At 41.1% G+C, this 12,965-nt stretch overlaps 1 protein-coding gene across 4 annotated transcripts in view; it reads left to right on the top strand.

The window, feature by feature from the left end:
- The window catches only part of IQCA1 (IQ motif containing with AAA domain 1), a 115,017-nt gene that overhangs the window by 71,335 nt on the left and 30,717 nt on the right, over positions 1-12,965 (top strand). For all 4 annotated transcript variants that reach the window (XR_011141769.1, XM_068947778.1, XM_068947777.1 and 1 more), the window contains exons 10-13: positions 2,370-2,473; positions 2,686-2,787; positions 9,121-9,182; positions 11,991-12,073. Coding sequence is in view for 3 of the 4 variants with exons in the window: in XM_068947778.1 (XP_068803879.1) it covers positions 2,370-2,473; positions 2,686-2,787; positions 9,121-9,182; positions 11,991-12,073 (351 nt within the window). In the remaining variant the exon portion in view is untranslated. The remainder of the gene's footprint in view (positions 1-2,369; positions 2,474-2,685; positions 2,788-9,120; positions 9,183-11,990; positions 12,074-12,965) is intronic.

Genomic DNA, 12,965 nt, shown 5'->3' with positions numbered 1-12,965 from the left:
CTTGCAGTCCCATTAGCAGGCTGCGCTCTCTTTTGGATTCTCAGCTAGAGAGAGGTGTATGTATAAAATAACGCAAAGATAATCATGCTCCATTTTAGAAGAGGTGATTTAAATTGCCCTACGCGCACACAGAAATAGCTCCCATAACTGGATGACCCTATCTGAAACAAAACACCAGGCTCTTTTGACTGGCCAGTGAAAACATAACATCCTTAGCCTCCTGACCTTACTTTAAAAATAACTTTGAAACATTGTGTTGATCTATGAAAGACCAGCATAGCAGCTAACACCCATGAGTTATTGATCTCCCTTCTAAAATTAGGGACCTCTAACCTAGTGGCTAATATAGCACTCAACTCATTGCCAGGTAATACCAAAGGTGACAGGCTGAGCTGTGCGAGGACTATCACTGGTTAGCCTGCATGGATATTAACCACTGATCCATTTACAAAATGACAACAAACAATTCTGAAAAGACAAAATAAAAATCTATGGATCCCTCTATGAAAAACAAACACCTAAAACCCAGGACCCCTGTAAAAACATAGCACTTGCAACCTGTTGACCCAGCCAGGAAAGTATTTAAAAATTCACACAACTCCCACGTAATATCCCCTTTCCCCAAGGCTGAAATTCCAAACTAGTAACCCTGGAAGGTGGCACCTTCTAACTAGGGCAAATCAACTTTCCCTCTTGAAATATTATATGGCATCTGTCAAACCATTTGATGACCTGGGAATAATTTAAATTAGCATCTATACTTCTGAGTTTTTCCTTATTGCCAAAAAACCGCTGTCCGTCTCTCTCTCTCTACCACGTTTAGTTATGAAATTAAGACTGCTCACCTGCAAAAACTATTCCCTGTGTGTAACGCCACAAACACCCTGCACGTCTAAGAGTCTAAAATCTCTTGGAGGACGAAGATAGCAGCCAGTATTGTATTAACTGGACTAAAACTTGAATGATCTCCTATGGGTACTGTGAAAATCTTTCTGAATTTATAGTGCTTTAGAAATAGCAGTAGGTACAGAAAGAATACCCTGTGCAAAACAGATTCATGAAGGAGCCTATGTCTTAAAGTAGAAAGCTGTCATTCTAAATCATCTGGAAACTGAATTAGCACATACTGCTGGAGATTAGCTGTCATTATAGAGATACTATCGGGGCTTGAAATGCAGGGAAGTGAAAGATATGAATTGTCCTCTTTTAAATTAGCTCCAAAAACGTAGAAAGAGGAGAGGCAGTTCCATTAAAAAGGTACCTTTGGTAATAGCAGAGAATTCAGGCAGACAGAGCTTGCCAGACTTCATTTAGCTTTCTTTCTAAAGTGCAAATTACAGTTTGCCTCAGAAAAATAAAGAATTGAACCTCAGGATCATCGTCAGATGCTTTATCATAAACAGAATTTTTTCATCATCAGCTAGCACCAGCTTACTTTGTTCCTGGAGTTGGGTCTCCTTGTTACTCATCTTCTACACATGCTACACAATGCTAACAGATAAAGGTGCTATATCAGATGGGCTACATGTGTTTTTAGGAAACTGCTTCAATCACTGTCAAGCTTAAAACTCCCCAGATACTGTTAAAACTCGGCATGACTCTGTGTCAGTAATGGGTTGGATACAGCTTATTGCTCTGTCAGACTGGTGGTCCCCTCACATCCCGTTTCCATGTTCAGTGCAGTCCTTTACATATGGGCCAGGAGCACTGGGATATATTTCAGGCTCATGTGAATTATGACAAAGACTAACTTCTTTTGCAAGGTTCAAATGCTAACTTGCAACAGCTGAAAGTCCTCTTTGAATTCACATTAGGTAACTGAGTAGGAGAGAAAAAGGAAGGTTTCCTGTTTTAAGTTACACCTTCTTTTGGTTCCCCAAGCCTGCTGCATGCCATCCAAGAGACATGCATGGAAAGCACACTCTTCAGGACAGGAACCATCTTTGGGGCTTCTTCAGGGTAAAGATTTAAGCATGATCTTGTCAAGCAGAGAGCGAAAGAACACCAGCACAGGGCACAATACAGTTCAGCCAATACTGTACTATCTACTCTTGCAGGTGAACAACACTCCAGGCATTCAGCTTTACAACCAGAAAATGACAACCTCAATATCCAATTATTATCCTCTTGAAATCAATACCAATTTACAGCCCAAGGCAAAAAAAAAAAAAAATGTTAATCTCAGGATTTACAGATCCTAGCACAACAGGGCTCTGAACTTGGTAAGGGGTCCCTAGAGCCTGCTGCTTTCATGCAGCTAATAATTTAATAAAAGCTGCCTGCAACCACCTATTTTTTTGCTTCCAGAAGCAGATGGAGACACCAATGGCTTCTGTAACTTTTCTTCCCTTTTTTCTTTTGAATAACAGCTGTTTGGCAGAACAGAGACGAGGGATGGAATTTCCCCCAGGAGTGTGACCCAGAGCTGATCAAAGAGAAGCGGGAAGAAGTGGAGGAAGAGATCAGAGTGCAGGTGTGCTTACAGTACTAAGAGGACACTAATAACATACATTGCCTTTGTATATATTTCTCTGTGGTTGTAAGAACTGGCCCTGGCATAGATCCTACCTCCTTCCAGAGTGTCTACTATCTATTCTTTAATGCTTGTTTAGCTGTACATTTGTCTAAGGTGTGATGGCAGAACAGAAGACTTAGAAAAAGACTCATCTGTGTTTGTCTGGACAGACTGACAAATTGATGCGACAGGAACTGAAGAATCTCAAACTAGTTGTTGACAAGGAGAATGATGAAGAGAAAAAAGGGAAGAGGAGTGAAGGTCAAAGTGAGGTAAGAGCAGCAAGTTGTGATAAAGTAAAACTCAATTCTCTGCCCAGATGTACTGGGATCAGTAAACCCTAGTCTCAGATATCAACAGCAAAATGATTACATCTACTGAATATGAAGTCAAAAGTATTTAAAAAACTCAATGAGTTTTTTCAGGGCCTTTCCTTCTTAGCTCTTATTAACTTTTGTAAAGTATCATTTAGGACTACTTAGGCTTATTCAGAAGAGAAAACTTTACAAGATAGATCAGTTTTTCAAGAGGGATGAAAATCTTGAAATCCTCTGTTCCAATCAGACAACAAGAAAACCCAGACAGTTCCCCTCCTTCTGAAGGTGACTGGTTCAGATTAATAGAAAGTCTTCCAAAAATGACATGGATATGCGTGCCAGTAAGTTTTCAATTGCTGTTTTCCTTCTAAATGAGGGCTTCTTAATATGCTTGATTTGTACACCAAAAATTCAGTTAACTGAGATCGCTAGTAACTTGAAAGTCTTGAGGAAATCACTCATTTGTGTATAATAACACATAGTACTCATGCAGCCAGGTACATATTAGTTAATGTCACTACTTGCTCTTGAAGGGTTTGGGAACTGTGATTAAGCCAAGTTAATTTAGCTATATATGAAATTAAAGACAGATTTAATACATTACCCACTGAAACACAACACATGTCATGTTCACATCTAGTTTCACAGCATTACTATATGCAAAGATTCTACAGCTTGCGGTTCTCCGAATTCCTTACCCAACCATTTAAGCTGTAAATCATGTCAGTATAAAATAACTCAAAGCTTACAGACCCTACCATTCAATCAGCAGTTCCACTTAAAATGCTCGGGGCAGACAGCCAACCCTAATCTCATGTTGTATTTCATTTCTATAACTTTTTTTTTTTGCATGTAAGCACTTGTTTTTGCAGTATTTCGACTCAAATTATCTTTAAAAATGCTCTTTCACCTGACAAAGGTGCAAGGGCAATTTAATAACGCAAGACTAGAGTGACTTTGAAACCTGATACCAACTGGATTTCTGAACCAGTTTTAAAAATAGTGAGGGTTAAGATACATAGCCAAAATATTGCAGCAGGCCTCCCAAAGTTGTCATGTGCAGACAAACTTGGACATTCTAGATCAGCTGGTCTAAACTCTGCTTCAAAGCATCACATTGAAATTTTAAAGCTTTATTTCAACTTTTTCTTCAATATAATGTTGAGATGGGTTGAGGTGGAGGGCTGTTTATTTAGCTTCTGTTTCCACATGTTGTGCCAGTAGCCTGAAAGAAGGGAGAAGGAAAAGGGAGGAAAGAAATGCTTATTAAACAATACATAAAAGCTCCCAAAAGATTTTCTCTTAGAAAAAAATCAGTTCAGTTTCAGAGGTGACGAATGAAATGACGTATCCAGTTTTTAATCAAAACATTTTTACAGTGCAAGACTGTATGAATGAAGCTTTTCTAGACAACACTGGCAAAGGCTTTTTCTAATATTTGTGTAAATAACATCTCAGCCCGTAAACCAACACAATGTGTGCATACAGACTTCAGATCTGCTTCATGGAAATCTGGATTATGTAACAAGGACTAGAAAGTTGTGGAAGCAGTTTATTCCCTTGCTATTCAACAAAAATCATCTATTTTTTCAGGGCTTGTGTTACCAGGTCCTAGGTCCCATACAGTCCCCCTCTAAACTACGCAATGTAAAATAGTCATGTTTTTGGATTCTCATCATACATGTCTGGAGCGAGATGTAAAGCATTTTTCCCCCATAGGGATATCCTGCAAATAAAACTGTATTCAGCATTCTTCAGAGAACGCAAACCTTTCTGTGCTCTGTCAATGGGGAGTGGGTGACAAGGGTAATCTCCAAGTGAACTCAAAAACCAGAGTTTACTTTCCTTTCTAGCAGGAGTTGCCTCATTTCACCATCCCCTCTATTGTAAAGGGATTTCTTCTGCTTTCTTTGCAGGAAGACAGCACAGTAAGACTAGGGCTTCTTTGTTGCCAGGGAGCTGTCTGTACCCAGGGGTGTGCAGAATGTTCTCTGCCTTCTCAAGGGCACCTTTGGATAAGTAGTTCAGTTTTTTAAAAAATTGTTAAGTACACATTTAAAAATCTCCCTGTCCCTCAGGAAATAATTCGATTAAGGCCTTTTCAGAAGTCCCCTTTGTGAGGAATTCAGCATGGACATTTTGGAATTGGACTCCAGAAAGAAGCTAATTGTTCCCCCACAGTCAGTGTTTCAGATGGCTCAAGTTAAAGTCTAACAGCTCTAGCCATACTTTATGCCACTCCTTTATTTCCATGCGCTGCACTTGCTAGGCTGAACTTTATCACTGACTTCCAAACTTCCAGATATCACTTAACATGAAAAGCTTACATTTACCGCTATGGAGAATGAGAATTACTCTTACTGCCCCTGAAGATAAACAGCCCATTCACTACTTGTGAAAGAATCAGCTTGGGTGGAAGGGCAAATTGCTCTTCTCAATACAAACAGGTCTCCGGATCGTCAGGATGTTGTGCTAATCAGGCCTGATATGCAATGAGTCACATCACTACCCTTTGAGGCCCAGACCACATGCCTCTACTGACACTGGAAGCCTTTCGCTCCACAGACAATCCTGCTGTAAATTGTCATTGTGGTTCAGCACCCCCAGAGCACCAATGTCCTCATTCAGATGGAGACGCACAGCATGCTGGGCTCTCAGTAGGGAGGGCACCACACAGCCATGGAGAGAAGATAAGGATACCATAGAAACAGTAGTTCAGCTTTCTGCTGCAAATTGCCTTTCTTCACTCTGCCTAGTGGCAGGTGTAAAGAAAACAGCTCATCTGCCATCCATGGCTAGGATTATAAGCACCTGTATAAAGGAAGGCTGAGAGCAAGATTTGAGGGAGGAGTGGCTCCCAGTGAGAGATATGACATTGATGTCTGAAAGCTGGCAGAGAGATGTCAGAAGGTCCAATTCCCCACACCCCACATCCAGCCTAGAGGAATCTGTTGTCAAGCACCTAAATAGAAAGAGAAAGGGCTACCATTTTCAGCAGCAATCAAATCATAAATCAGTGGCATCCCTATGCCAACACAAACTTTTCTTAGCAAAGTGCTGTTCCTCTCCTGAGTCCATCCTTTTCAGCTGACAGGCCAAGCCTGATTTGGGTGGCTCAGCACAACCCAGCTGCTTTACAAATAGTCACTTCAGATGGGTGCCAGGTACCCCAGTCTTGGTGCTCAGTGAGCTTTGCAGCCACAAGTGTTTCTCTTGGGAACCTGTGGCCAAATTCACCACCACAGACCTGGCTTCTTTAAATCAACTTTGTATCCAACATAATTGCCAATAGATCAGCTCCGTGCAGTTACTGACCTGGAAGTTGCATTCAAGGGTTTATCAGGGTGATTTAGCTAGCCTATTGTGTTGCTTTTCCTGCTCTGGTCCCCTAAGGACTTGCTTCTGATCCAACTCCAGGTAAAGTGGCCCATAAGTGAACATACCCACACGTACACAAAAGGCAAGGCCAGCATTCAGAAAAAACAGAGGGGTCACAGGTCACCTAGCTGTGTCAGTTGCTTCCAAAATAGGGCTTGCTAATATCTCCACAAGACTTTAAAACAAACAAAAAAAAAAACAAACACCACCCTATTTGATGCAGCCAGGCAGAAGCAAAGCAACCCAGAAGGAGTAAGCTATAGCAATGACTCATGACAACAGTTTGGACATCATTCTAGACCCAAGAAGAACAAAGCTGCAGTGGATAAGGCCAGAAAACATAGGACTGGAGTAGTCAAGATATGAAATAAGAGCTTGATATGAAATTTTGGCTGTATCAGAAGTGATGAAAGGCTGGGTTTGAGGACAATGATTCATAATCCCTATTGGATTTATCTGCAGCTGCTGAAAAGATTACCACCCACAGCTCTCAGACAGTTATGGGGGCTGTAACCTCTTTAGAGGCAGCAGCTCAGTCCAGCAGGGATCACAAATTAGATCCTCATATTCAGCAAGGGCTTAATAGTGGGAACACCTTGCTATAAGGACCTTTTCAGTACAAGTACCAGCAGCTGTTCTCTGTAGCAACAGCCTTGGCTTTGCCAGAAAAGACTTCTCAACACAGAGAGGATGCACACGCTGACTAGTGCGGCACGGACATGGGATGAACACACATCACATCAACCAGCTCTAACTGTGGGAGCTACGTTTCCCTGCTGCCTGTTTTGCCCCCAGTAAATCTGCACTTGCTCAGCCTGCCACCCAGGCATGATCCAAGAAACACTTCCTAGACTGCTGCTTACACTGTCATTTCCCTCAGTAAGACAGCTAAAGATGTAGGAAGTACTTTATTCTCATTACTTTCCCACAGAACTGGCTGCAGTAGCTGCTGGCAGCCAATTGCAGCAGAACTTGTACAATCCCAAGCAAAGGGTGAGGCAGATCTTGCAGCTCAACATGAGGCAATGGCCCAGAAGACGTTTCGCCTGCCCTCTCCCTTCTGACACCAGAGACACTCTGCTCTGGAATCTGGCTTCAAGCCTGTCCCTTATGTTTGCTCGCAGCAACTTTTGAGCTACCCGAAACATTTTTAATGGGACCACACATTAAGACAAGATACCACACTGAGCATGGAAGGCGATGTCCTGTCATCTGCCAACTAATGCTGTGCAGTGAACTGCATTAAATGACATGTCAAAGGAGAACATAGCTGAGTAAATGGATGGCTACACAGAAGCTAGACTGACATTTCAGAGAAACAAGATTTTCTTTATAGAAGTGAAGATGTTCACACTCATTAACACTATCATTTCTAAGTAAAAGCAGTTCTCAATAAGACATTTTGGAGGAAAGCCATTGTCTACAATTCATATTTCCCCTTATTGCATCTTAGTGTTTGGCAAATCCCCGATAAACGCTGATACTAATTAGAAAAACATTTTTTCCCCCTGCATGGTACATTTTTGTTTTGTTCTTGAGTTACTTTATTGGTGAAGCTGCCTTGAGGACAATACCAATTGGCCAATAAATTCAATATATGTTTAGTGTGTATATATAGTACAGTGTATATATACACACACACTATGTATCTACAGTGTACATGTAGATAGAAGTGAGCTTTTCTTCTTCTTTTGTTTCCTTAAGCAGAACACCACTTGCACATTCTAAGGAATATTTGCTACTAAGCTTGTTTATGTAAAGAAGCCTGAGGTGCAGGTCTGCAGAAGCAAAGTTGCTTGCTTTATTCTAATCCAAAACTATTAAAAATACCAGCTTTTCCAGTTAGCTTATCCATATAACTCCGGGTTTAATTAAAGTTACATTTTCTTTTAGATAATCTTTGTTGCACAGTGAACAGTTACAGGTAATTCAACCATGGATTACTTGAAAACTTACAATTGACATATTTCTAATTGCTGCTGATCCATTCCAGGAAAAGCAGCATTCTTCACGTGAGTGGATGGGATTTTTCCTCCACCGCCAACATAACCTCTAGAGCTCTGCAGAACTATTCATTAACATAAATGACTATTCCCAGGAAAGTGAACATAAACTTTTAGAAGGAATAAGCTGTCTTGATCAACTAAACATTTAAGCACATGCCTAAATTTAAGCCATTGAACAAGTCCCACTGTGCTTGAACGTTACCATGTAAGTAGTTCCAAAGTCATACTGAAGTGCTTTGCAGAACCCAAGTGCCGACACCAGTATTGAACACTGCTAGCATATGGTGCCTGGACACTAACACATGGTGCATCATTATGCTCTCTCCTCTGCTAATTATCCCTAACCATGTAATTAATTGAGGGGCCTGGCATAAGTGATTCACATGTCTGTCTTATGTTTTCCATGGTTTTTTGGAATACATAAAGAAACTAGTCACACAATACATAGCCTTCCCATTCTGCAAGCAAAGAGCAGCTCTCATTTTTCTGACCTCATCAAGCTTCTTCCCCAAGGGCATTAGGAAAGAAAAGGCAGAAAGGATATCTAATGGCTAGGAGGCAAGCTGGAGGCCCAAAAGGATCGGGTTCGGTTCCTACCTAGTCCACCCTGCATGACCTCAGGGAAGCTGCTTATATATTTTAACACGGTGAAAGAGGGTCCTTTGCCTTTCCCAAACCTTGGTGAGGCATCTATAAATGGGGACATCTCCCATGCATGTATAAGTGGGGCAGGACTTCCCTCCCTCAGGGCACTCAGAGATGTAATTTTTCCCTTTGGGTTCTTCCATAATGAAGATTGCAGAAACAAACACTGAAATGTTTATTGGCCAGCCCTCCCTGCTTCAGATTCAGATATACAGCTGTATCAAGACCATTAATTCCTACTTGTTTTTATGGTCCTCAGAAAAAAGGGAAGATCAAAAAGAAGAAAAAGTCCAGGATTGAGGAAGATCTGACTCCAAACAGGTAAAAGATTGAGGCTGTCTACCTGAGATTCAGACAGTGATAGACTGCATCTTCTTCATATTTGCAACACTGTCAAGTCTTTCAGTTTTTACTTACAAAAGGACAATCTCAGCATTTTTAGGCTTACCAGCATCAGGAGCCCTACAATAAGTAAAACATCTTTAACAGCTATAAAGATACATAAGGAGCCAAAGAAAGACCACACAAAAACCAAAAAGCCTGAAGCACTTTTATGAAAACCATATTTGCATTCCCAGTGAATGCCCCCACCTCCTCACTGCTCTTCTCCCCCCAGGCCAGCTGATGGCTTCAAGGCACAACACACTGAAGGGACACACTCTACACAACACACACTTCCTTCTGCTTTAACGATATACAGAAGAAATGTTGTTTTACTGTCTTCAGCAATACCTGCAAATTAAGGTCCTCATTCTGCAACATCCCACAATAGCCAGTCTCCATTAACTTTAGTGAGGTGAATTCCCATACATGCAGCATTTTGGCAGGATATCAAGCCCAGTTCACCTCCCTTTCCAACCCTCTCAAGCAGGTGCAGAAGCACCTGGCAGTTTTGTTGACTGTCAAATTTTCCAAACCGAAGTCAGAAGGGAGGCTGCAGATGGGCCCCTGTGCTCTATAAATCAGCCTTTGTGTCTGAGGTAAAAATGTGCATATCATAAATCAGTCTTATTTATCAATACAAGTTCTGGCAAGCCTGACAGTCTCTTGCGTATCCTCGCTCATTTAAGCGACCTTATTTTATTTGAAGGATTTGAGAGGATTTCTTCATCTGACGTTAAGTTTTCAGTGATCTCATGATGAATTCACTGATAATCCAGCCATTTGTCACCTATACAAACAATACAGACACCTACACAGAGGCATCACCACTGAGGCCTGCTGACCCAGCAGCAGCACAGGGTAGGAACAGACTGAGCTCCCAAGAGAGCAGAGCTGGAGAACAACATGACGACAAGCTCACTCAGTCACTGCAGGAGAAAGCACATGGGATTTGCCCCATAATCCATTTGGGCAAGACATGCACAATGAGACCTGGACTAAATCATTTGGGTGCTACCACTACACAATCAATGAATGAGCTCTTACTTGGTTTAAAACAAAAAACCTCTCCAAGCAAATATTGACAATAAACATATCATGGATTATAACAGAGCGTGACCTCTCCTGCCAGAACACTGCCAAAGCCTAACAAGTATACATATAGTCTGTGCTTTTAAAATTACATATAAGAAGTAGGTATGTGTAAGAGTAAACTTACTAAAACATACAAGCATTATAGAACACACATGCTTTTTAGTAGCTGGCTTTTAATCAGAATTTCTTTGGCATTTTGGGTCCATGCTTTGCTCCTCCCTGCTGAGCAGGGAAGGAGGAAGCGTTTCATAAATAGCGAAGAGGAGTTCAGGTTCATCTCTTTTGACATAGTGGAGGTAGCGCAGGGGCTTTAGTGAATAGAGGAGACCAATCACATCATACTTGGAGGAGACTAAGGGCATGCATCATTAAGCTTGCACAGTAAAAATAATAAGACAGGAAAAGTAGAAGTCATGCTCCCAACAGAAATGCTAGGTTAGTCTCATTCTACCTTCTGCTCATTTTATGATATACACTGAACATAAAATCACTGGCAATGAAAGGAGGAACCGGAGCAGCAAAATCAACGATGTTGAAGGTGCGTTAAATTTTGTATTTCCTTATCACTACTCCTATATTAATTGTGCTGCTCTAACACTGCATAAACATAAAACTTTCCAGCTGAAATGGAAAAAGTCTACAGATCAAGTTATATATTTGATTTTATTAGCCAGCTGAGAGCTACTATTAAATATTTTTATTGTAGCAATACCAAAATGTCCCAATTAAGATTGGTGGCAGAAAGAGACAAAAAGTTTAGATCTTGAAGTAACTGGGACCCTTTTGCACCAAGAAAGATAGTGCACAAAAGGGCACAACAACGAAAGACCTAGAAAGGTTCAAATCAGTATTGTTTACCCTAACAGTATAACCAGGGCTTCAAATAAGCTTATTCATTTTGTAAATTCCTCAAAGCAATATTAATGTGTAGTTCCTATTGCCACATAACATCATTGAAGTTAACCCTCAAAAGAGACTAAAAACATCATGGCAATAGGAGACCGGACACGAACCTAAGTGTGCTAAACCCTCAATTACTGGGAGCTATTTTCAACCACTAATGGAGATAGGAAGAAGTCCTCCTTCCTTGGGGCAAGTTATTCCATAGCTTCTGCCGTGCTTTCCCCAATCTTCCTCCGGCCAGCGTCACCCAAACACTGCAGTAGAAGGACCACTGGTTGCTCCAGTAGAGCCATTCCCAGTATGTTCCTGACAAGGTGAGGCTCAGTCTATTACAAACAGAATAAATTCCAGGAAGAATTAATGAATTACTACTAATTGTAGAGCTAAGTGAATAGGTATAGTAGTGTTAGGATTGCTATTACTATATAATTTAAAAATAATTTCCCAGTAATTGATATTAATGAATGAGTTTATTACACAAGTCATAACTGATCTTGCATCACCTGGAAACGGGTAATGGAGTCGTTGCGAGAGGGAGCAGTGTGGTATGCGAGGTAGTAAAAGAAATTCCTTGGCATAATGCAGAAAGAGGCACTTATTGATAACATATTGATGGAACTAATCACCTTAACCTCTGAGTTACAAAATACATTTATAAAGCTGTGGAAGCATAAATAACTGAGTTTCATTGTTGAAGAACTGACTTTTTACTCACAGTTCCCTAGAATTTGAGTTGTCTCTTGTCTGTAGGACCATCGATTCTCTGTACAAAGAACTAGCGGAACAAGGATTACTAATAAAAGCCAAGACAGTGAATCTCTCCGATTATGTTGGTAAAGTACATGTTTAACAGCTCATGTGATGTTTAATATAACCAAATCCACAGCCATTCAAGGTTCACTAACCCCTGTTTCCAGCAAGGATGAGATCAAAAGTAATTGTACTTCCAGGACTTTCAACCTGAGCATCTAAAGCCACTTACACAAATAAAGTCCCCTTCTTAGGGGTGCTTGGTACCTTTCACTTTTGTTACTGAAGACAGGGTCCCTTTGTGGAACTGGGTGCTTAGCTCCAAGCACTGATGCCTGGAAGCCTTGAATGTCTTGACATGTCACAAGCTAGAGGTGCAACCAGGTCTCCCTTTAAGCAGCACTGGCAGGCACTAGCAAGATGCTGCAAGTCTAGAATAGGGAGTCATACTCCATCCCAGGAAACAGAAAAAAATTATCTTTAGCACTTGCTCATTCAACAGACAGAACTCACCCCTTACCTCCATCAACTTCACTGCCACTGAATTTCAAGCAGGGCTGGCTTGAACTTATTCAAGCCGAATAAGTTGCATCCCCCAGGCTTTTCCTGGATTTCATAGCAATCTTGCCACCCGCTCCCATTACCTACTGCTGCAGTGTGCACACAGCAGTCAGCCACTGAGAGCCACACTTTACACTGAGCAAAAACCTTGCAGGCTGCACAGGGTTTTGACACTATCTCCGAAAGCATTTGGTGACATGAAGTAAAATCACAACAGGACAACATAGCAATGCAGCATAGCAAAAGAAAACCGTTGGACTCGGTTGTTTCAAAGACTTCCATTGTTGATTGAATCTGCAGACATCCAAAATCTACAATGCCACCAGCTACTGACGTGGTACATAACTGAGCCAGAAAAGCAGGATTCTCACATCATCTCTAAATGCCATGTTTCTATAAACTCTTAAAAGCAAT

This window comes from Struthio camelus, chromosome 6 (genome assembly GCF_040807025.1).
Source record: "Struthio camelus isolate bStrCam1 chromosome 6, bStrCam1.hap1, whole genome shotgun sequence".
NCBI classification, from domain to species: domain Eukaryota; kingdom Metazoa; phylum Chordata; class Aves; order Struthioniformes; family Struthionidae; genus Struthio; species Struthio camelus.
The sequence above is the reverse complement of the archived record's forward strand: the minus strand, read 5'-3'. Positions and strand labels throughout refer to the sequence as shown.